The sequence below is a fragment of the Echiichthys vipera genome, assembly GCF_963691815.1.
Source record: "Echiichthys vipera genome assembly, chromosome: 9".
Lineage (NCBI taxonomy): Eukaryota > Metazoa > Chordata > Actinopteri > Perciformes > Trachinidae > Echiichthys > Echiichthys vipera.
The window spans coordinates 6329878-6351918 of record NC_139834.1 but is presented as its reverse complement, the minus strand read 5'-3'; the positions used below and the strand labels follow the sequence as shown (position 1 = coordinate 6351918).

At 39.3% G+C, this 22041-nt stretch overlaps 1 protein-coding gene across 1 annotated transcript in view; it reads left to right on the top strand.

Moving 5' to 3' along the window:
• The first annotated feature begins 3701 nt into the window (after nucleotides 1-3701).
• atp9a (ATPase phospholipid transporting 9A) overlaps nucleotides 3702-22041 on the top strand; it is a 37600-nt gene continuing 19260 nt past the window's right edge. Inside the window, exons 1-14 of the mRNA XM_083919632.1 lie at nucleotides 3702-3785; nucleotides 7566-7710; nucleotides 11125-11238; nucleotides 11453-11561; nucleotides 13181-13239; nucleotides 14188-14239; nucleotides 15253-15347; nucleotides 16597-16677; nucleotides 18144-18219; nucleotides 18604-18680; nucleotides 18878-19038; nucleotides 19131-19273; nucleotides 20378-20490; nucleotides 21207-21416. Coding sequence (XP_083775758.1) covers nucleotides 3718-3785; nucleotides 7566-7710; nucleotides 11125-11238; nucleotides 11453-11561; nucleotides 13181-13239; nucleotides 14188-14239; nucleotides 15253-15347; nucleotides 16597-16677; nucleotides 18144-18219; nucleotides 18604-18680; nucleotides 18878-19038; nucleotides 19131-19273; nucleotides 20378-20490; nucleotides 21207-21416 — 1503 coding nt within the window. The 5' untranslated portion in view covers nucleotides 3702-3717. The remainder of the gene's footprint in view (nucleotides 3786-7565; nucleotides 7711-11124; nucleotides 11239-11452; nucleotides 11562-13180; nucleotides 13240-14187; nucleotides 14240-15252; nucleotides 15348-16596; nucleotides 16678-18143; nucleotides 18220-18603; nucleotides 18681-18877; nucleotides 19039-19130; nucleotides 19274-20377; nucleotides 20491-21206; nucleotides 21417-22041) is intronic.

Genomic DNA, 22041 nt, shown 5'->3' with positions numbered 1-22041 from the left:
TTTTTTGATCAGACTGACAGATTATTCCAGTGTCTTATCATTAAATCAGGATGCAACAGTCCAGTCGCTGGTTTCAGATAATGTAAATCACAAAATAGGCTTTCATCATTGTTGCAACAGTGCTAAGATACAGTAAGTAATGACTCAGACCTTTTGCAAAGTGCCTAACCCGAATTGTACAATGTTGCTGTTGCCTTTCATTGCACCATAAGGTTATTGTGAAGTCTCTGTTAGACTGATAAATTAGTGTGTTGTATGGCGTAGCATTGTTTCATATTTTCACCAGTTTACAGGAGTCCATTTCCCCCTCCCCCAACATATTCCACTTGTCAATTTGCAGAATCCTATTTAGTTGGCTGAGTTCTGAAGGCTATGACAAGCTAAATGTTCTCATGCCTGCACTTTATTTCTGGTTTTTAGTTACATTTACATTTTATAGTTGCATTTCACTGCTTTTATTGTGATGGCTGAACGGGGAAAGGGCAAATCAACAATTTTGTTAACTTTTCCTTCCTGTCAGATTTTGTGTGAAACATTGAGTAATTGTCAGTAGTAAATGTTGTTTTTTTTCTTCTAGGTCATATCAGCTTGTAGCATCATTAATTTATTTATGATTCATAAAATGCTTGAGGTTAGGGGGTAAGTTCTACCTCGTTTAGATTTTAGTTGTCCTCCTCTTCCCCCTACTCTCAATGCAATGCTCTGTACTTTTTTCCGATACATTCTCGAGTATACAGTAAGATTCTCATTCTCAACCTGCTGAGTTGAACAGTAATGAATGTATCACTGGACACTTTACAAAACTCAGAATGGTCAGAGTACTTTGTAGGCCCCTGCTGTACATTCCTTATTGATATGCATTTGCCAAGTTGTGCCTTTCCTTAGCAAACCATGTACAACTGCTTTCAAGTTGGTCACTACAATTCAAGTGATGTTGAGCCAGTTCGGCCTGTTTACAATGTAAATGTTTTTTTGTTTTCCAAATGTTTCCTACACCTAAATATTTTCTGATTTTGAAAAATAAAATCAGGGTGACTTTTTCAATACTTTCTCTGTCATTGCTTCACTACTCTGTATTACAAGACTTGGCTGATAATGAAATATGTATAAGACTGGAGACTTATTTGTTAGTGTAACACTAGCCAATGAAATGTGCCCTACCCCTGTACTAATTTCTGTCCCAGTGCAGGCAACTTTAAATGTACATCCCTAATTTACATCAATTCACCTTCAGATGACCGGTGAGTATTTCTTTCTATAATGATCCGCCAAAAGCCATTAATCCCTTGCCATTTTGCATTCTCAACAAACATCTATTTGCATCCACAACTGAAGTGTACTCTCCAATCATGTGTCCATCCATTTTAGTTGAACTATACAGTGGCCTTTTCACATGATAAATTACCCTCATTAAATGTAATTTTAGTGCACTCAAACTGGGTGGACATTGAGTAAGCAGAAACACCTCTACTATAATACAACAGCTCTATATAAATGCAACCACAATGTTCAGTCTTTGTTGTTGTGTATCAGACCATTTGATTCTGTCATAGACAGCAGAACACATTCACAAAATAAAATACAAAACCTAGACGTACAAAGACAAAAGAAAAAAAAAATATTTACAAGATTTAATGCATAAAATTTAAGCATTTCGCTACAGTACTGTTCGCCCACCATTCATCTTTCTATTTGCTTTACTAAAAAATTGTATTTTACTTACTTTACGCTTAAATTGATTCATGGTATATTGTGCATGTAAAAAAATTACCTAGCGTGCAAATAATATATATAATATACAAACATGCATAGCCATATATACCTTAAGGTAAATTGACATGTATGCACAAGCAGACTTTTATACTGGCACATACAGTATGTACACAAGACTTAAATCCATATGCAAAAAATATAACGTTGAAGCTAATCTGTTCCAAATTTTGCCCCTATAAGGATTTAGATCCAAGAGTCTTTGCTGTGAATTCTGATTAAATTAAGAGTCCAGATCTTAACCCCAAAGAGAATCTCTGGAAAATCCTTGGTGACAAAGTAATGTGTAAGAAACCCACTACAGTTACTGAACTGTGGAAGAGACTGATCAAGATCAAACCAGAGCAGTGTGAGAAACTAGTGATGTCCTGTGGGCGCAGTTGTGCTGAAGTCATTCAAAGCTGTGGCCTCTACACTTCGTGTTAATTTTTGAATCCTATAGAAGAAAACATTGTTGAAATCTTCTCCTCTGACACAGTGGTTACTGATCTCTAATTTTGATCACTGTTTTTTTTCACTAAATAAAGGTTTTTGTTGAAGTGACTTGGTTACAGTATTTAAAAAACATGCTAGTGCAGCACTGGTCTATCCAATGGATATTCTATCAAGTTTTGAACAATAATAAATGACAATATTTCCCAATAAATCAAGTATTACTACTTTGTTCTTGATCTCCAGTGTATACTGAGAACTAAAGCTTACAATATGACAAAATGTTGTGCCAAAGGAAAGGGCTGTCTGACAACAAGGTAAAGCGGTAAAAATATTCAAAATCTAGTGCACATTCAAACTGATATTGTCTTTTTTAGGTGGGCCTTCATACAGCCCTAATTCAATATATTTTAACTATCTCTTTAAGGTGCTGGGGTAGTACACTCAGTTGCCAGTTTATGCGGTTATTACCTAGCTAAAACTAATGCACTCAATAAAGCACTTTTGCAAAACACCCTCCCTTTATGATGTTTTTGTTGAAACTGTTTAAAAAGGTGTTGATTCAACTTTAGGATAATTTTTGTGCTGACTGCCATCTACTGTAGGTAAAACACTGACCATGGATTAGCACCTCATACGACCCTGTTTTTGAAAATATCTGAACTATCCCTTTAAGTTGGTTTCGTAGTCCACTCAGATGCCAGTTTATTAGGTTATTAGGATTCTACTTTAGGATGGTTTTTGAGAATGTAATTTGTACTTTTGTACTCCGATGACAGGACAAATGTACACATTATTGCATCAATAATTACAATTCAGTCATATAAAATGATTCTGAAATGGACAACCATTCTGGATAATAAGCACTTTTACTACTGGTACTTTAAGTATATTTCGATTCTAATGCTTTTGTACTTTTACTTTGTAGTAAGATTTGAATGCCAGACTTTTACTCGTAACAGTGCAGTTTGAGTACTTCCTCCACCATTGGTAATTTCCCCCCAAAACAGCATTAATTAGAGATTAATCGCTTCTATCCCCAGCAATAATTCATAGGTAAATCCTTACTACTATAGTTTGATGCTTCTATAGACCATTTCAAACAGAAACACGTGTCCCAGTTTATTTCCTGTTGCAGTGTATGTGAATGACGTCAGCTGACAGGAAGTTAACAAGGACCCAGGCTGTTGCCTGGCAAGTAGAATTGGGCTGGATTAGAGATAAGAGATAAGAGAAAGATAAGAGAATGTAACTATATAGCCTACTTGCATACTAATTATCAACTCAGTAATACAGATACATTAACCCCCGTCACAAATATTGATAAAAGTCTAAAATATGATCATATGCCTGTGAAAGGGGGTCAGTGGTTCATGCTGAGGTAAGTGTGCTTGGTCTAAGCTAACCTGCTGACTGTTGAGACCGTCCTGTGTGAGTGACAGCCGGGGAAGCCTCCGCCCAGAACCAGGCTGACGTGCCTACTACAGCCTCCACCCGGTACTGGGAGCTGCAGGAATGACCGACAATATCCCCTTACAGCCCGTGAGAAGACCGAAAAGACACGACAGTAAACACAGAAATGGGTAAGGGGCGTTATACAGTAGCACAGACGAATTAATACGAAGCCATTTGACGACAGGTTTTCGCACGTCGCTCTCTGCTTTTGTCAGTTAAAGCTGTTACATTGTTTACATGAGCGTGGCGACATTGTGTCATTAACTAGCCTCAGCGGTTAGCGTCTTTTACGCCACAAAAATATCAGCTAGGGGGGGAAAAAACAACGACTAATGTTCAAAATGATGTGGCCATTTATAGTAGCTTCAAAACAGCTAGCTATAAGCTCCGCGATACATCCTTGTTCCGGGCTGCAGTCGGAGCAAGTGCATTTGACGCCCATGTCAATATTTGCTCGGTACAGTGTCAATGAGAAGATACTGGAAAAAAATGTAGGCCCAGACTTAGAGGATATACTGTGTGCTAGACTAGTTTCACATGTTGGTTATATGATGCTTTAGTGGCGTTATTTTTGACCAGAAGGCCTACTAAATGATGGTGATGATGGAGAGACACAGGGACAGGGCAGACATAAAGTGCTGAAATGCAGCCAATAGTCCGGTCATCAGGCTGCCATGGTGATGATGTCACCTTCTGTAATAATCACAAATGCAAAAGACAAAATGTCTGAAAATAAGCTGTCATAATGCAGACTATTTGGCCAAGTAGCTAACCGCTCGGTGTATTACAGTATTCTCTGCAGTTTGCAGTGTATTTAAATAGTCAAGCCTGATGCGTGCCATTCACCTGTCCAATCTCTGACATTGTAGTTATGCCCTACGCTGCCAGTTTGTTGGGTAGCCAGCACCCAGCCAACACTAATGCATTATGGATATAAAATGTCCTGAATGTTTCCTTCATGGAGGATATACTGTGATGTTCAGTTTTATATCAGTGAAGGTAGGCGAGATGATAGAAACACTCTGTGCAATGCACTGCAAATGACATCCTTAAAAATCATCATATCATCCTAAAGTAGAATCCTAATAATCTAATAAACTGGCATCTGAGTGTACTACAAAACCCACTTAGGGCGCACTCACACTGCCCATCCGTACCGTGCCCCGTACTTTACGGGAACTTGTCCCCCCTCTCCCTCTCCCCCCGCGGCCCGTCCCGTTTGTACTCACACTCCCTGGGCCGCGGCGAATGCTTCTTGCCGCCTATACGTCATCACGCCGTAACACGTCACACTCATTGATTGACGTCATCGCGGTGCATCGCTTTGTTTACAAATCTTTCCGTAGACCTCTGAGTTTATGTGTGTCTTGCCGACTGTTTTTGAATATGTTCATTTGACCAAATCTGCAGTAAACATCCACCTCCGCATCACACCAACGTGAACCTTTCGCCGCCATTGTTTTAAATGTCTGCGCATGGTCCGTCCTTTTTTCTATGTCCGAACAGGCGCACATAAAATGACGTCAGAACCGCCGTAGGCCTCGTGCTCATGCTCGTACACGTGCGCACGCTCATGCTCGTACATGTGCAAACGTGCTTTACGAAAAGCGCACATCTCCCAAACGGGCCGTGGCCGGCAAGCGTACCGCTCCTCACACTGGTCAAACAAACTAGACTTTAGCCGTGAAACGTCCTGGGGCACGGTCGATGGACAGTGTGAGTGCGTCCTTAGTGAAGGGATAGTTAAGTATTTGAAACAGGGTTGAATGAGGTACCAATCCATAGTCACTGTATTACCTACAGTAGATCATAATCATAATCAGAAATACCTTAATAATCCCAGGGGGGAATTGTTAGATGGCAGTCAGCTCAAAAATTACCCTAAAGTTGAATCAACACCTTTGAACAAAAACTGAACATTATAACCTTCATGAAGGGAGGTTTATTGCAGAACTGCTGTATTTTAATCCATAAGTATTAGCTAGTCAGGTGTACCTAATAAACTGGCACCTGAGTGTTCTACAAAACCAACTTACAGAGTTAGTTCAGATATTTTGAAATATGGTTGTATGAGGTACTTAACCATAGTGTACAGTAGACGTCAGTCAACACAGACAAGGAAGCAAAGCAATGTACTGATGTGGATGGGGGCAGCAGCAAAAATGTATTTTAGCCACCTAAAAAAACATTCTTAGTTTAAGTGTGCACAATATTTAGAATATTTCTACTGCTTTACCTTGTCATCAGGCAGCCTTTTCCTTTGGCACAACATTCTCTTAACCATAGAATTTCCATATTCACGTAAGTGCAACTGTGCTGTGCACTGTTACATAGCAGCCTTTCAGTGGTTTATGCAAGAGACAACAATACAATATAATAAAAAAGTAGTGATTATGACAGCAACTACGAAATACAGTTCACTTTGGAGACAAGGATATCCTAATGAACTCTCTTCAAAATATCCAGACTGTCCCTTTAAGATTCCCATGAACTGTCCCATATATCAATAAACACACCGTTTTAGCTGTAGAGCAGAAAGAATGGGTTCATTGATTAGTCGATTGACAGAAGCAGTAAAATAATTTGCAGAAATAATGAATGAAGCATCATTTGTCATAAGCAAAAACATTTACAGGTTCTGGTTTCTCAGATGTGAAGATTTGCACATCTTGAGCTGCTTGATAGACAAAACAGGAGATTTGAATGGTATGTCAACTTGGCTTCAGGGAAATTTTAATGGCCGTTTTCACTATTTGAAGTGTTACCATGGTGATCCCTTATGATGTTGGACTTTATTTTACACACACACACAAAAATCACTTAATCGACTATTTGGCAGAGCAAATGATAACAAAATAAAAGGGCCCTTTTCACAGCAGCCATTTTGACTCGTCATAGTAGGAAAAGCACAGGTGTTACTAATAACATTAATGAAGCCCCCATTCTATTCAACTGTCACAGTAAAGCCGTGACAGTGAGCCAGCATGCACAATTATACCAGGACGCTGGAACTGCATCAGCTACAAACAGTTTAGCCATCATGAATTTTGTTATTAACACCTGTGCTTTCTCTACTGTGACATGTAAAAAAGTCTTCCAGGAAAAAGGCCCATCGGTAGTTGTAGCCGTAGGATGCACTCAGTGAGAGACTACTAGAAAAAGAGCAACAGGATTATTTTATTCAAGTTTACAGAAACCAGGAGTCGCTTTACAATAAGAGAGCCCGTTCTTGTCTTCTTGTCTGCAACATATACAAGAATTGTATATTAAATATCGAAAAGAGAAGTCGTCAGGTCTGGCAGAAAGGTTTTGAACAGAGAATATTAATTTTTAATACTAATTTGTTCCTCTTTCTCTGAAAGGAACCATTTTGTCTGCATTAGCTAGAGGCTTCATATTTCTTACGCTTATATTTTGTTTATAGGAAGTGTTTTATAACTTAGAAACTAGTTCAATTATTAATCCAAAGGTCACTGTGCTCTAGTTTATTGATATGGAAGTCTTTGTTTGGGTAGAGTGAAGGGAGTGGCCCCCCTATTTCCAGATGAAGTTAATTATTATCTTGGAAGACATACTCTGTCCGTACTCCATGGTGGTGGACCTTTAGCTCAGCCTTGTCGGTTCTGTGGGTTTTGTAGCTACAATAAGCAACACATTAACTAAGAGTTGTGACAGGAAATGCATTAAAAGTGGAGCTGTTACCTAGACAGCTTCACACAATACAGCGCAGGGTTAGGAGTCAAACTACACAATCTGCATTTTAAAAGTGAAATGGTTTAATTAATCAACTAAATCATAAATATTTAGTTAATTATTTCATGTAACTTGTCTGTTTCTCAGCATGCCGTTGAACCAAATGCTTAGATTAAGTGTGTGATTCTTGAACCTTCCCTGTCAATTCCTCTCAGGTGCTGCCCGTGGTCGAGGTGCTGTGGCATGGGTGACTTCCGTCCCCGCACCGTGTGGCTCGGCCACCCAGAAAAGAGGGACCAGAGGTACCCAAGGAATGTCATTAACAACCAGAAGTACAACTTCTTCACCTTCTTGCCTGCGGTTAGTGTCAGTCAAAGGTCAACCCTCCATTCTCCCTCCCTTTATCCCCCAAAACCACCACCCACATCTCTCAGCCTGGCTCTGATTCATTGTCTTCGGCAGGACAGATTTTCACATTAAGGCAATCATAATCTGAGGAATCATCATCTTGTAACACCCACTTTACTAGCAACAGTGGTGGGTGGTTATCGTAGTGTTGGCTCATGTTACATTTCACATTAGGGCTCATCTGACAGTTATTTTCCAGATTAGCCAATTCATAGTTTAGTCTAGAAATTGTCAGAAAAGACTGAAAGATGCCCATTAGGACCTCCCAGAGCCCATGTTGTCTATAAATCACTCGCTTTGTCTCACCAACAGTTCAAAACTCAAAGATATTCAGTGAATATATAAATAACAGAGAAAAACAAAAACAATTAATCAATTATAAAAATAGTTGATTTACCCTCTGTGGATCAACTAATTGATAAATCAACTAATTGTAACATGCCTCAGATTAGAATATTAGTTGTGTTTTTAGGCTTTCTTTAGTTTAATGTGAGAATATCTTAATCCCAAACTACAACATATTAGCATTAGAGCTGATGGATGATAGATGATGATAGATGTTCGGGCCCAAAAAATCAGGTCCGACCCTTCATGAAGCTGCATAGTTTCTGTCCAAGCTTGAACTACAGCAACAGTCTTGGTCCTGAACCTGAATAAAAGTGATAATATAGTCTATATATATCCATTCATCCATGCTTGTCCCTTTCGGGGTCACGGGGGGGGGGGTGGAGCCGAACCCAGCTGACATTGGGGTTTGAGGTGGGGTACACCCTGGACAGGACGCCAGTCTATCACAGGACACATAAAGACAAACAGAGACAGACAACCATTCACACCTACGGGCAATTTAGAGTCATCAATGAACCTAACACCTGCACGTCTTTGGACTGTGGGAGGAAACCGGAGAACCCGGAGAAAACCCACGCAGACGGGGAGAACACGCAAACTCCAGACAGAAGGGCCCCAGCCCAGATTCAAACCAGCACCCCTTTTGCTCTGAGGCAACAGTGCTAACCACCACACCACCGTGCCTCCCACTCTATTTATATATATTTTAATATTATCAAATATATCACAAGCTTAAACCCCCCCCCCCCCCAAAAAAAAAGGATATTTGCACCCGAGTGAAGCCGGAGAAAATGTTGACAGCCAGCCCAATCTTTTTCAGGCAGAGAATCAAAGCTGGGCTGCATAATGATAAAGTATTAATCGCGTTCACTCTTTTGGCTTACCACAATTGAATGAACATGATTGACTTTTAAATGTCTGCTCAGCGCATAGAAAACGCCACTGCATATCAAATCAAGCGCTTCCATGCAGTCATGCAGCAGCACGTGCAGCCTGTGAAAAACTGTAAATGTTGCCGCTGAAGTCCTTATTTTAAGTCTATTCTTAATCACACCGTGAGCGTGAAAGCAGTGCTCTGTTTATCTGTATGTGAAACTGCAATTCAAATATTTTGTCCCTGAAATCAATGAATAATTGTGATAAATAATTGTGCTCTCAATATCGATTAAAATAATCAAGATTATCACTTTGGTCATAATTGTGCAGCCCTTATCAAAGCTATGGATACTTAGATGCAAGAACACTTATTACGATTTCGTATATAAGACAGTTTTTCATATGAATGCACCAGTCTGATGTGTTGGAGAGGCTTCACTTCACATGCCAACAGTATAAGGAGTTTAATATTTATTCATATATAGTGGAATGTCTCATGTTAAGATGAAGCTCTTTGTCAGTTTCAGTTACATTCAGCCAAACAGCAACATAGTCTCATACCACCAGATCACATTCACATTCTTAGAAGAATATGGGAGTGGCAGATGTGACATGAGTTGGCAATTTCTTACATTGACGGCAGTTAACGCACTAAGCTGTGTGTTTTTGACCTTGCATTTTTCGTGTCCTGATTTACATTTGCATTTGTTTTTTCAGACATTGAGTTGTCTTAAGATCTTATGGCTTTGTGTGTATATGAAGTCAGACATTGAAAGTAGCTCAGATTTGTTTGGAAAGCCAAAGACATGAGCAGAGCCATTTTGCATTGCAAATTGTGATGCTTTTTATTTACTTTGCTTCATGTCAAGAAGTTCTTCTCACTGAAACATATTGTCGTCTTTATGTTTCTGTGTGTGGTTTCATGTTCTCTACTCTCCACTTGGCAAAAGTTTTAGAAATGATGTACAGGAGCAATGTCAAGACACAAGTTTTCCCCTGGTAGTAATCTTGCACAATGGTGGTAATGAAACTGGGCAAAGTTGAAGCATGAGTGTTAATTTTAAGAACGACACCAATGGAGAATAAGCTACTATATTTGTTTGCATATTGTTTCATGTCTTTTGTTGTTTATAAGGCCAATGTGGACAATTTTGGATTTTATTCAACAGCCATATCAAATCAGTCACCAGATCAGCCTTTTATCAACTTGAGAACATATCCACAATTAAGGGTTTTATGTCCCAAACTGATCAGGAGAAGCTGATTCATGCTTTCATCTCCAATAGACTCGACTACTGTAACAGTCTTCTGACAGGACGCCCCCCAAAAAAGTATCAAAAAGCTGCAGCTGGAGTTTGAACCAAAGCGATCAGATCACATCACCCCAGTTCTTAAGACCTTACACTGGCTCCCAATGTAAGGAATAAGAATAGATTAGATTCTGCTACTGGTTTACAAATCACTGAATGGTTGCGTTCCAGAATACATGAATGACATGTTAGTAGAGTATAAACCCAGTAGAGCTGAGATCTACAGACTCAGGTTAGATAGTGGAGCACAGAGTTCAAACTAGACATGGTGGCGCAGCATTTAGCTGTGATGCTGCACACAACTGGAACAAACTACCAGCAGATCTGAAATCATCCCCAACTGTGAGCACTTTCAAATCCAGGTTATTAACATTTCTCTTTTCATGTGCTTATAGCTGAGCTCTTTTTAATCACTTTAAAGAAAATGATTTTATAATTTGCAGATTATGCTCCTTATAAATCAATTCATTGTTTGCTAAATACATTTCCTAGAGCCCGGGGTCTTCAAATTGCTTGTTTGTGCAACAAACAGGCTAAAATCCTCATTTTTCTTTCCTACACAGAGAAAATTGTCTCGATGACTTATTTAATGACCGAATTTGCCGAAAAAGACCCTGGGATGATTTTACACCCGAATAACGCTTTAATGGATTATTAAAGTATCAATATACTGTATTACTGTTTACTGGGATACTGGTTTGTCAACAGAATAGTCTCTACTAAAAGGGCAGTCTTATGTCAACATTATTAAAATTGTGTTGAAACAAATGCTTTATGTTCATGCTTTATTTCAATATTTGACTTACTATGCTTCTTTGTTTTATCTTCACAGGTTCTGTTCCATCAGTTCAAGTACTTCTTCAACTTGTACTTTTTGCTTTTGGCCTGCTCTCAGTTTATCAACGAGCTACGTTTAGGTGCACTGTACACCTACTGGGTCCCTCTGGTATGTTCACAAACTGCTAATTATAATGTTCAATCAACTTCATTTTACGTTCTTTATTAGTGCTCACTGCATCTTGGTTAATTCTTCTTTTGATGGAAAATGTTAAGGTATTTCTCAGTTTTCTCAACACAGTTGCCACAGCACACCCCTGTATAAAGTTGGTTTGTTGTTCTCTACTTTGGAGACTTTTTAATGTTGACATTTTACTCTCCAGGGTCTTGTTTTGGCTATTACCATCATGAGAGAGGCAGTGGAAGAAATAAGATGCTACATCCGCGACAAAGAAATGAACTCTCAGATTTACAGCAAGCTTTCAACAAGAGGTAAAGATTGGAGGCTTAGACGACAACATTGGTTATGTTTATACCTGAACCATGTTGCTTATTTCTTAGCATTAGTGTCTATTAACTGTAGGAGGTTGGTCCTGTTAAGACTTATTGGGGCTAGGGGAAATGGTGGGTAATTCAAAGCAGAGATGTAAAAGTGTACATAAGAGGCCTTGGTATAAAGTGCTACCAGCAATAAAAAGCAGGGGACCTCTTGTGGTTTCCATCACTTTGCCCCTTTGATGTGGCAGCTTGTTTTACCCATAAACACAATGACTGGTTGCCTCCGTGATAGCGGCCCCCATGCATATCTTTCTGGGGTTTTAGAAACTTTATGGTTTCAGATCTTCGTGTGTTGTTTTCTAGCATAGGGAGACACTGGTTGAAGTTGTTTTGTGGTAAGTTTTGTTGATTAATCAATTAATCGTTTTTGTCTATAAAATGTCAAAAATAGTGAAAGACATAATTGTATAAGTACAACAAGTTTGCAACGTCTGTATCAATGCGATAATAAAAAGGTAAACACACAAGTAAAGGAAAATAGCAATAAAGTTATGGCACAATAAGTATACCGTAAGTCCATGTACACTGACGTAAAACTGAGGTTACTTTTAGTTACAAACATCCGTTCTAATTTTTCCAATATTCCAATTCTTTTTTTAATTCGACCAACACTCCAAGAAGCAAATGTATTGATTGAGTATGAAAATAGTTGCAGGCTAATTTTCTGAATTTTCAACTAATCACATAAACATTGTTGCAGCTCTGATTGCATGTTAAGCAATTAAAATGCAATCATGTTCATTTTCTCGATTAATCGCTTATAATGTCTTTCTAATTTCTAGTTTTTCAGTCCAAACCCCAATGATATTGAGTTTAATATGATATGAAACAGAGAAAAAAAGGACATCTTTATATCTAAGAGGGTGGAAAGGGTATTTTCTTCCATTTTTTCATGAAAATGACTTTAACGATTGATCCCTTATCAAAATAGTTGGTGATTATTTTTCCGTCGACTAAAAGGTGTGGTTCTATTAGCAGCAAATATGCATGAGATATTAACATAAAGGCACTCCCTTATATTGATCAATGCTTCCTCTTTTAGAAAAAGTAAGATACTATGCCACATTTTGTGTCTAAGTGGTGTTACATGCCGTGTAGAGCCTTGAAGCCTAATGCATAGCAATATTAATGTGCTTTAATTTCTTACATATGCAAAGCCCGGAGGTCATGACAGAGGTCAAGGGTCAGTGATCTCTTCCAAACAATTTTGCCTGTTCATTCCAAACGGAATGAGAGAAAAGGCTCAACTCCCCCAGCATTCTTTCAAATCCGCAAGGAAAATTACTTTCCTAAATTCAGTGGGGTGACTGACTGGTGAGGCACAGAACAGTTCACCCAAAGAAGACATTTTGTTTTCAAGACACGTTTCATTTCACAGGAGAACTTGTTTTTTGTAGATATGATCTTTTGAAAGATCAATCCCATAAATGCTCTTAATCTATGTTGAAGTATTATAATGGGTGGAGATTCTGACATGATATTAGCATATGCAACCCATCAAGTAATATACAAAAACACTTAATTAACTTTAAACTTTGTTATGTGTATTTCAGGCACAGTGAAGGTTAAAAGCAGCGGTATTCAAGTTGGAGATCTTATAATCGTGGAAAAGGTTTGTTAAAGATTGTTTCATTCACATCTGTTAATAGTTTCGCTTTTTTTTTAGGACTGTCACGTTCCCATTTATATGACAGGGACTAATGAGGGGGTTGCTAATCTTCAGTGCTTCACTGGTGACTGAGGTGAAAGGAGTTAGTAAAGATTTTGTAATCTTGTGATCAATGCTGAGCCTCAGCCTGTCAAACTTAATGCATACGCAACAGACATGCACCTAAAATGCCTTTAATTAGATCTCCAACACAAATTCAATCAAGTACTATTTATTGATGTACTTTTTGTCATCTTCAAATCCTAGTTTATAGTTTGTTTAAAATACCTAATCTAAGTTGCTCTTCTTGAGTGGATTCTCTGAGGTCTTTGTACATGAAACATGAGAAGTGGGTCCAGTCTTCAGTTTCCCACTGAGGGCTTCTTTCTGAATCACTCATTTCAAAGCAGCTGAAGGAAAGGTCACACATGTCGTCCTAAATGTCTCACTAATATGACTGAGTGACTCAGAGTTATGTGTGTTACAATTCAGAAATGAAAACTCATCAGCAGAGGTTGAAACCAGTAGCTGACTACAGGAAAGCTTTAACATTTTATATGAACCTGCATTTCAAGAGTCATTTTTATTAGCCTATCGACCACTTAGAAATAATCCATGCACGGTTCAGTTTTTGGCAGGCTGTCCAAATGATTGGAATGGAGAATTTGTCTCGTGTAGTGGAGGGGCCAGGTCACGCAGAGTGTAAAACCTGGTCAGGGTCCTGTTCGGGCCACGACAGGATGATTTGCTGAAGGGCTTATTATTTTTGACCGACTGGCTGTTGGTAATGTGGCACATGAAAAGCTAAAGTCTTCCTTTTCCTACAGTTAAAGAGCAGAGGAGGGAGGAGGAAAAGTGCAAGATCAGGAAGTGATGTTGAAGTGATGTTTTTCTTTCTGCCTTTCTTTGTAGAACCAGCGTGTTCCTGCTGACATGATCTTTTTAAGGACCTCTGAAAGAAATGGTAAACATCTGCTGGTCATTCATCCAGATCTCCACAACAGGCTGGCTGCCTGGCTGGCTGGGGAAATGACTTGTTTAAAAAGGCGCTGAGGTGCAGGGATTAGCTCTGAGCCAGGACAGGAAGTCCCAAAAATGTCAAAATTGTAATTGGGTCCAGTACTGAACTATCACCACGGCATGGTGGAGAGTTCCTGCTCTACGCACTGTAGACAAAACATTGTTCACGCTCTGTCTTTGATGACCGATTTTTGTCTTTCAAATGAGAAGATAAGGACAATCGGAGGACAGACAGAAATCAAATGCAAAGAGTAAAAAGGAGACAGGAGAGGAGGATGCCTCATCTGAATAATCAAATACGGATTAGGACAAGATTTGTCAGAGATATCACAAGCTTGGCGAACTGCATTACGCTTGTTAATATTTGCACATTAACAAAATGCACAAGTCCATTCAAAATAACAACCTCTGAGGCATCAAAAATCACATCACAAGCACATGTTTTATCTTCTGCTTCCAGAAACCCAAATGTGACTCGGTGAGAGATGCGTGTTGTTGTTGCGACTTCCTGTTTGGGGAAGAAAAACAACAGCTTTGTTTTACTGGAAATAGGGCTTGGTTATCTCTCTTCCATGTGGAGGCCATTAGGTCAATTATAAGGAGCCTATAGGCCAGGATTGGGAGTTTTGGGCAGGATGACGCATGCAAGCCAGTCGGGGGGGATGGGCTTTGGTGGACGCCCTTACTTCCCAATCAGTTCAGTCCCATTCATAGAAGTTGCTGCTATTCTTTTGTGACCCCATGCTAAATTTTCTTATGTACAGTATGTTTATTATATTATTAAAAAACATCAACAGTTGACTGTAGCCTTCAGTATCTATGAACTATAGATGTAGCCCCCCCCCACCCCCCCCTTTTTTTTTCTTTAACTAAAAGTAACTTTATCTATTGTTGCCCCCTAGGGGTGAATGTGTTTCCATCTGGCATCAGTGGCAGCTCTTGTCCTCTCCTTCCCAGGCTCCTGCTTCCTGCGGACTGACCAGCTGGACGGAGAGACAGACTGGAAACTACGCCTCCCAGTGGCCTGCACTCAGAGATTGCCAACTGCTGCCGTGAGTCATAACATTTAGACGGAGAGGTAGTTAAGGATGCAGGAGAAACGCTGTGTTTATGCTGTCGTTTCGCCTTGTAGTTTGTGAAGGAAGAACTGATGAATATATGTAATTGCACATGCCAACTATGTGTCACAGAAGCAAGTCTTTCATTAGGACAGAGAAGTCGTTTAACTGGAGTGCAGGGTGGCCTGGTCATCAGAGAAGGACTGAAGGTCAAAGGTTCACCTCAGGCCTGTACTTTTAGTTCTTTGAGGTCTTCAGTGGCAAACATTGATGCAGATATTTTTAGATTTCAAATTCAGTAAATCGTAAACAAAAAGATTCATGTATAGATATATGTACTCTCAACCTAAATTTGACATTTAGCTATAGTTTACAGCAGTGTGGGTCTAAATGTGAAGCATTGATTTGACCGATCAATTAATAAAACTGTTGTTATGAAACAGGAAGAAATCCTGTTCTTATCAGAGGCAGTTTACATTGTTAATATTGATGGCTGCGATTGGCAAATTGGCATACTGGTCTAGAGCTGATTAGCCGTTTAATAAATTTGTCCATTGACAAATAATTATCAATTATCAAAATTCATTTTCTAAGTATGTTTTTAAGTTAATGTGCCTAAAGAAATCACTGATGCTGTGAAACTGTACTGTCTGGTTGTCTTCATCATGAATATCTTTGTGTTTTGGACAAAACAAGACACACTGAGGGTGTTAATTTGGGCTGTGGGAAAATGCATCATTCACCATCATTATCAAATGATGAATTGCATTATAAAAATAAGATTAATCAAAAATAAAAATGTATGTTAGTTGCAACCCTAGGTCTAAACTGATGCCTTTCGCCTCTTTTGCTGCTTCTCCTGCTCTCCAGACACCTGCTAACAGGCTATTTGAGAAAACATGTGCCCCAGGATAGACCAAATAGGAAAATAACATAACTGCCTTATTTGTCAAACATGTCAAGCAATATTTATTCTTTTGAACGTTTCAATCTTATCTTTCTAGCCTGAAGCAAATGTACTCAATATAAAATGCAAAACCATAGAGCAAACACGGTTGGCATGAACTGTAAAGGATAATAGAAATAAGTCTGGTGTTTGTCTAAGAGATATATTGTCAGATAGCTGCATGTTGTTTGATTTGTAAGTAAGGCTTTGCTTGTTTTTGTCTTCTCAATCGTTCGTCGTTATTCAATCATACATCATCTGTCAGTGATCCTAAATCATGTTTTTGGTGTCTCACAGGACCTTCTACAAATCAGATCGTATGTGTACGCAGAAGAACCAAACATTGATATCCATAACTTTATCGGGACTTTCACCAGGGTGAGTACTGACATTACTACCGTTGAACCCTAAGGCCCTGATCAGACATAGTGCATAGCTGTCTGTCTGAGTTTAAGTTGATCTCATTGCAATTTAACATGTCCGTATCATGCCTGAGTCACTTTTATGTAAAAGTTATGCCGCCAATCTTGCTTGGTTGGACCGGGATAAAGGAGATTTAAAATCAACTTGTACTACCACCGTAATAATTTGACCAGCAGTCACTGCATATATTTAGAATTTTCATTTCAACTTTACTAATAAATACATTAGTATTCAGACAGAAAGAAAGCATGCCTGCATTAGTCCCGCAAGGGGAAATTCACTTTTCACTCTTTTGTTGTTTAAACACACGCACACGCACACGCACACGCACACGCACACGCACACGCACACGCACACGCACACACACACGCACACGCACACGCACACGCACACGCACACACACACACACACACAGGCCTCAAATATGCACACACACACACACACACACACACACACGGGCCTCAAATATGCACACATGCACAAACAGGTCCTATACACATGCATTAATAGAGAGATGTCGGAGCGAGAGGGCTGCCCCATGAGAAACGCCCAGAGCAATTTTTGAGGTTCGGTGCCTTGCTCAAGAACACCTCAGCAGTGCCCAGGGGGTGAAATGGGTGAAATGGCACCTCTCCAGCCACCAATCTACCCTCCTCTCTTGGTCTGACTGAGCCACTACCACCCCCATAATAATAGATTAATGAATTAACCATAATAATCATTTCAAATGATGAAAAATAATAAAAGTGACTTGAAATGTATCAGTGGAATCACTGTGAGAAGTGGGGGTGACCAACATGTGTCAGTTAACAGATAGATTAGCCCTATGCTATGCCACAGACATCACGTCCACATGACAACGCAACACTGAAGGAACTGTCTGTACCGGTTCCATCTGGTCTGAGATTTTCAAACCGACGCGTGAGACAAAAACTTTCTTTTAAAAGAAGAAAACATTTTTTTTATAGACAACTTTTGAAAATGCTTTACCCAATAAGAATAAAGATTACACAATATAGAATCAATACATACAACAGCAAAAACATGCCATCAGAAACAATAAAAATCAAAATACAATTAATATGATGTAAATGTTATAATTAAAATGAGAAAATAATAATCTAAATGGTATATGTAATATGTGATAAAGTAGTTGTGTTTTATTGGGCTTTTATCAACCTACTTATGCACGTATTGTCGAAAAAATAGACTTGAAGTGTTTGAGGTTGCGTTTTCGCTGAAACGTGCACGTGACGGTGCAGGTAGCTGCATTGTTAAAATGAGATCTGTTGTGTGAGATGTGCATGTGGTCTAGATGGGTGTAAGCTAGCAATGTTTACAAAGCTTCTTCAAACATAGACATTTGACCGGTTTGTATCTTCCCTCATTATTTGTAATATTTGTTGTGTCAACTGTTACAGGAAGATGGTGATCCCCCAGTGAACGAGAGTCTCAGCATTGAGAACACCCTGTGGGCCAGCACCGTTGTTGCCTCTGGTAAATAACTGACTGATGGTGCAGCTCTGCCAATAGGGCAGCGTAAAACCCGGACCAGCTTTTGCTCTCAGCGCACAGGTGCACAGAAGCATTGCTGATGATCTGTTGACTGATCTAACCAAACACACAAAAAAAAACAGATCTTGGGCAGCTGCCCATAATGTGCTTCTTCCATAGAAGACCTAACATATAATAACGTGTTATCCATTAAGCAATTTAAATTCTGCACCCAATAATGCAAATGACGTTCCTTTTTTAAAAAAAGTAGATGTCTCGTCAAGATTATGTCTGGGGAGCATCGTGAGATATTGGGTTTTATGTTGTAGCTTTGTGATATTGACCTGAGGCTGTTTTGTAAAGGTTTTTTTCTCTCCCTCGCTCCAGGCACAGTGGTGGGGGTTGTGATTTACACAGGCAAGGAGTTGCGCAGTGTCATGAACACCTCCAACCCACGGCACAAGGTACAGTACCATGAACCAAAGCCTGAACAACAAGATTTGATCATTTAGTTTGTATGAACATGTAGGAGTTTTATAGGATGTAGACCCTTAATTAATTAACTGATTCTTCGATAAGCTTATCCCTCAGACATATTGCACAGACCATTTGTTTTTACAATCATTTGACTCATAATGTTGGCTTCTGTTGTTCATGCTAGGTGGGTTTGTTTGACTTGGAGGTGAACTGTTTGACTAAAATCCTATTTGGAGCCCTGGTGGTGGTGTCACTGGTCATGGTGGCCCTCCAGCACTTTGCTGGCCGTTGGTATCTTCAGATCGTTCGCTTCCTGCTGCTCTTTTCTAACATTGTGCCAATCAGGTGGGACTTAAGATTATCTACTTCAAAGTCTTCTGCAGTGTTGCATTTGTATGTGCCCATACACTTAATTTTCCTGTTGTTATTTGATGCAGTTTGCGTGTCAATCTCGATATGGGAAAGATGGTTTTCAGCTGGATGATTAAAAAAGACTCCAAGATCCCTGGGACGATGGTGAGGGCCAGCACCATACCTGAACAGCTTGGGCGCATCTCCTACCTGCTGACTGATAAAACAGGTTAGACTGCAGGAATTGGCTGTAAAAAGCAACATACTTTGTATTAAAATAGCCTTGGTTGTGTGGCCCAAAGAATAAATAAGGCCAGTGTGTGAAGTACTAAAATGAGGAGTTATAGTGCTGAGGATTTGCCAAGGAAGTATCCAGTAGGACAGAGTTAAGTCGTTTCCTTCCCTGGGGGGTTTTCCTCTCTGGTGGGGTTTCTGCTCCCGGAGACCTGCTACTTATTGGACCCTTAAATCATAAAAAAGCCTGAAGTCTCTCATCCATACACACCTTTTAGAGCACAACACCTCCACCAGTGCACTTCCTCAGGCGCGAGGTGTTACACATCAGATTTATAGCCCTCATGCCCAATAAACTGATCAGCCATTTCCCCATCATGAGCGCGATAAGGCCGGTGGGGTCTGCAGGTCAGGCTAATGTATGTGCGAGGCCCCTGAGGTCTTTTTGATATACTGGCGGAAAATGCTTTTAAAGTGAGTGTGAGGATACAGAGGCTGTGTGTAGTGTTGATGGAAAAGCTTCTGGCTTCCTAACCATTTTTTTTCCCCAGTCACCATATGTGACATGCAAACACTAACTGAAAACTGTTTGTAAACCCAAATACTTTTACAGATAATGATGCACATGATGTTTTGCAAATTATGATAATTCAGCAATAGAGCTGCACCATGAATTTTTTCATTATCATTTAATCTGATGATTATTTTCTCGATTTAACAATATATTAGTTCAATCCTCAAATTGTCAGAAAATAGTAAAAAAAATATGCAAAGCTTTTCAGATTAATGTAATAGAAAACTGAGAAAAGCAGGAAATCTCCATAAATGATAGGGTGGAAACAGCATTCTCTGCCATTTTTGCATGAAAAATGACTTACACGATTATCAAATAGCTGCTAATTATCTTTCTGTTGATCGACTAAGCAATTAGTTGGCCAATCATTGCAGCTCTATATAGCAACCAAACTGTAAAAACATTTCATTTTTTGTACTGTCAATCATTATGCGTTAAAAGTGCCACATGTAATGATCTCTTTCAATCACTAATTATTTTCTAGGAATTTCACTATTTGAATGCCTCTAATGTGATCTTTACCAGGAACTCTTACTCTCAATGAAATGGTGTTCAGGCGCCTCCATCTTGGAACTGTGGCATATGGGATGGACTCAATGGATGAAGTACAGAGCCACGTGTTCAGCGCCTACACACAGGTAAAAAACAAAACACACATGTATCTATGCAGAGGTCTAGGTCTGTCAAAGAGAAGACTGAAAATGAACAAATTCCCTCACATCATTCAGAAAACAAACAGAATAATAAAGAATTCCAAAATCTTGGGAAAAGGTAAAACAAACACACAGCGGCATTGTTTTAAGAAACATATGAGTTTGTGATTATTGTTTGGTTGAATGCTTCCTGACCTCAGATGACACTCTTTGTCCCCCTTGACACCAGAGGTTAGTGAAGCAGGAAACAGGATTAGCCCACAAGCAAAGCACTGACCGGACTTCTTAAATGACGCTGCCATTAACCCCTGGAACGCACAGGATTCTAAAAATAGCAAGGCCAAAATGCAAAAGCAAATTGTTCATATTTACTTTACACATCTGGTTATGTTTACAGGCCACTATCGCAGCAATCATTCAAACAGCAGTCAGTGAAGCAGCTAGTTTGTAAAGCCTACACAACTCCAGTTAGGAATTGCTTCTTTTTTAAAAAAAAAAAAAGCTTTGTGAATGTGTGTTTTTGTGTATTGTTGTATCAGTAGTTCACATGTTCATACAACTCAAAACTTTGTTTCGACGGAACAGATTGTACTGACTACAATAGCTGCCCACTCTTCGAAAAACCTTGAAAAGGCTACAATTCTTTTCAGATTCCTGTACACCCTTCTTTTAATCAAAGTGCCTTCTGTAATTGTCTCCAGCCCACCCATGACCTTCCAGCCTCCAGGGCTCCAGCAGCCACCAAGGTCCGCAAGACCATCAGCAGCAGAGTTCACGAGGCTGTGAAGGCAATCGCCCTGGTGCACAACGTGACGCCTGTGTACGAGGCCAACGGTGTAACAGACCAGGCTGAGGCTGAGCAGCATTATGAAGACACATGCAGAGTCTACCAGGCCTCCAGCCCAGATGAGGTACGATGGCCAGCCACAGGACCCCATATATACTGTATGTTCTTCCAGTTTAATGACTAGACTGAGAAAATTCAGTTTTTTTTCATAGTGATGCTATTGATTTTAAAAATCCTCAAATGTATCATAAAGAACTACAGCGATTTATATTTACTGTACTTCTGTTTATTGTTACTTCACATGTTTGAGTTTCACTGTGCAGAATGATGGTATGTGCAGTTTGACACTAGAAGGTTAGTTTAGTTTACTAGTTTTCAAGTTCATACTTATATTTTGGGTTTCTACGAGAACATGTTTGCAAAGCGCATACACATCTTACACCGTCTTTCTGAATACACCTGTATTCACCTCTGTCTGAAACCTAGCTTAATATGCTACTTGAATAGTACTGATTATAACAATAATAATAATAATTAATGTTATTTATGTTCAGGTAGAACCTTTCATTCAAGAAATGCAGCTCAAAGTGCTTTACAAAAGAAAAAAGTCAATTTAAAATATTAAAATATCTTTAAGAAGAGGAGGGAAGAGATCTAAATCAGTTAAAAAAAGGGAAACTATTTAAATGAAATAAGAAATGAATGAGAAACAATTTTATCACTGTGCTTTGTTTGTGCGTGGAAGCGTA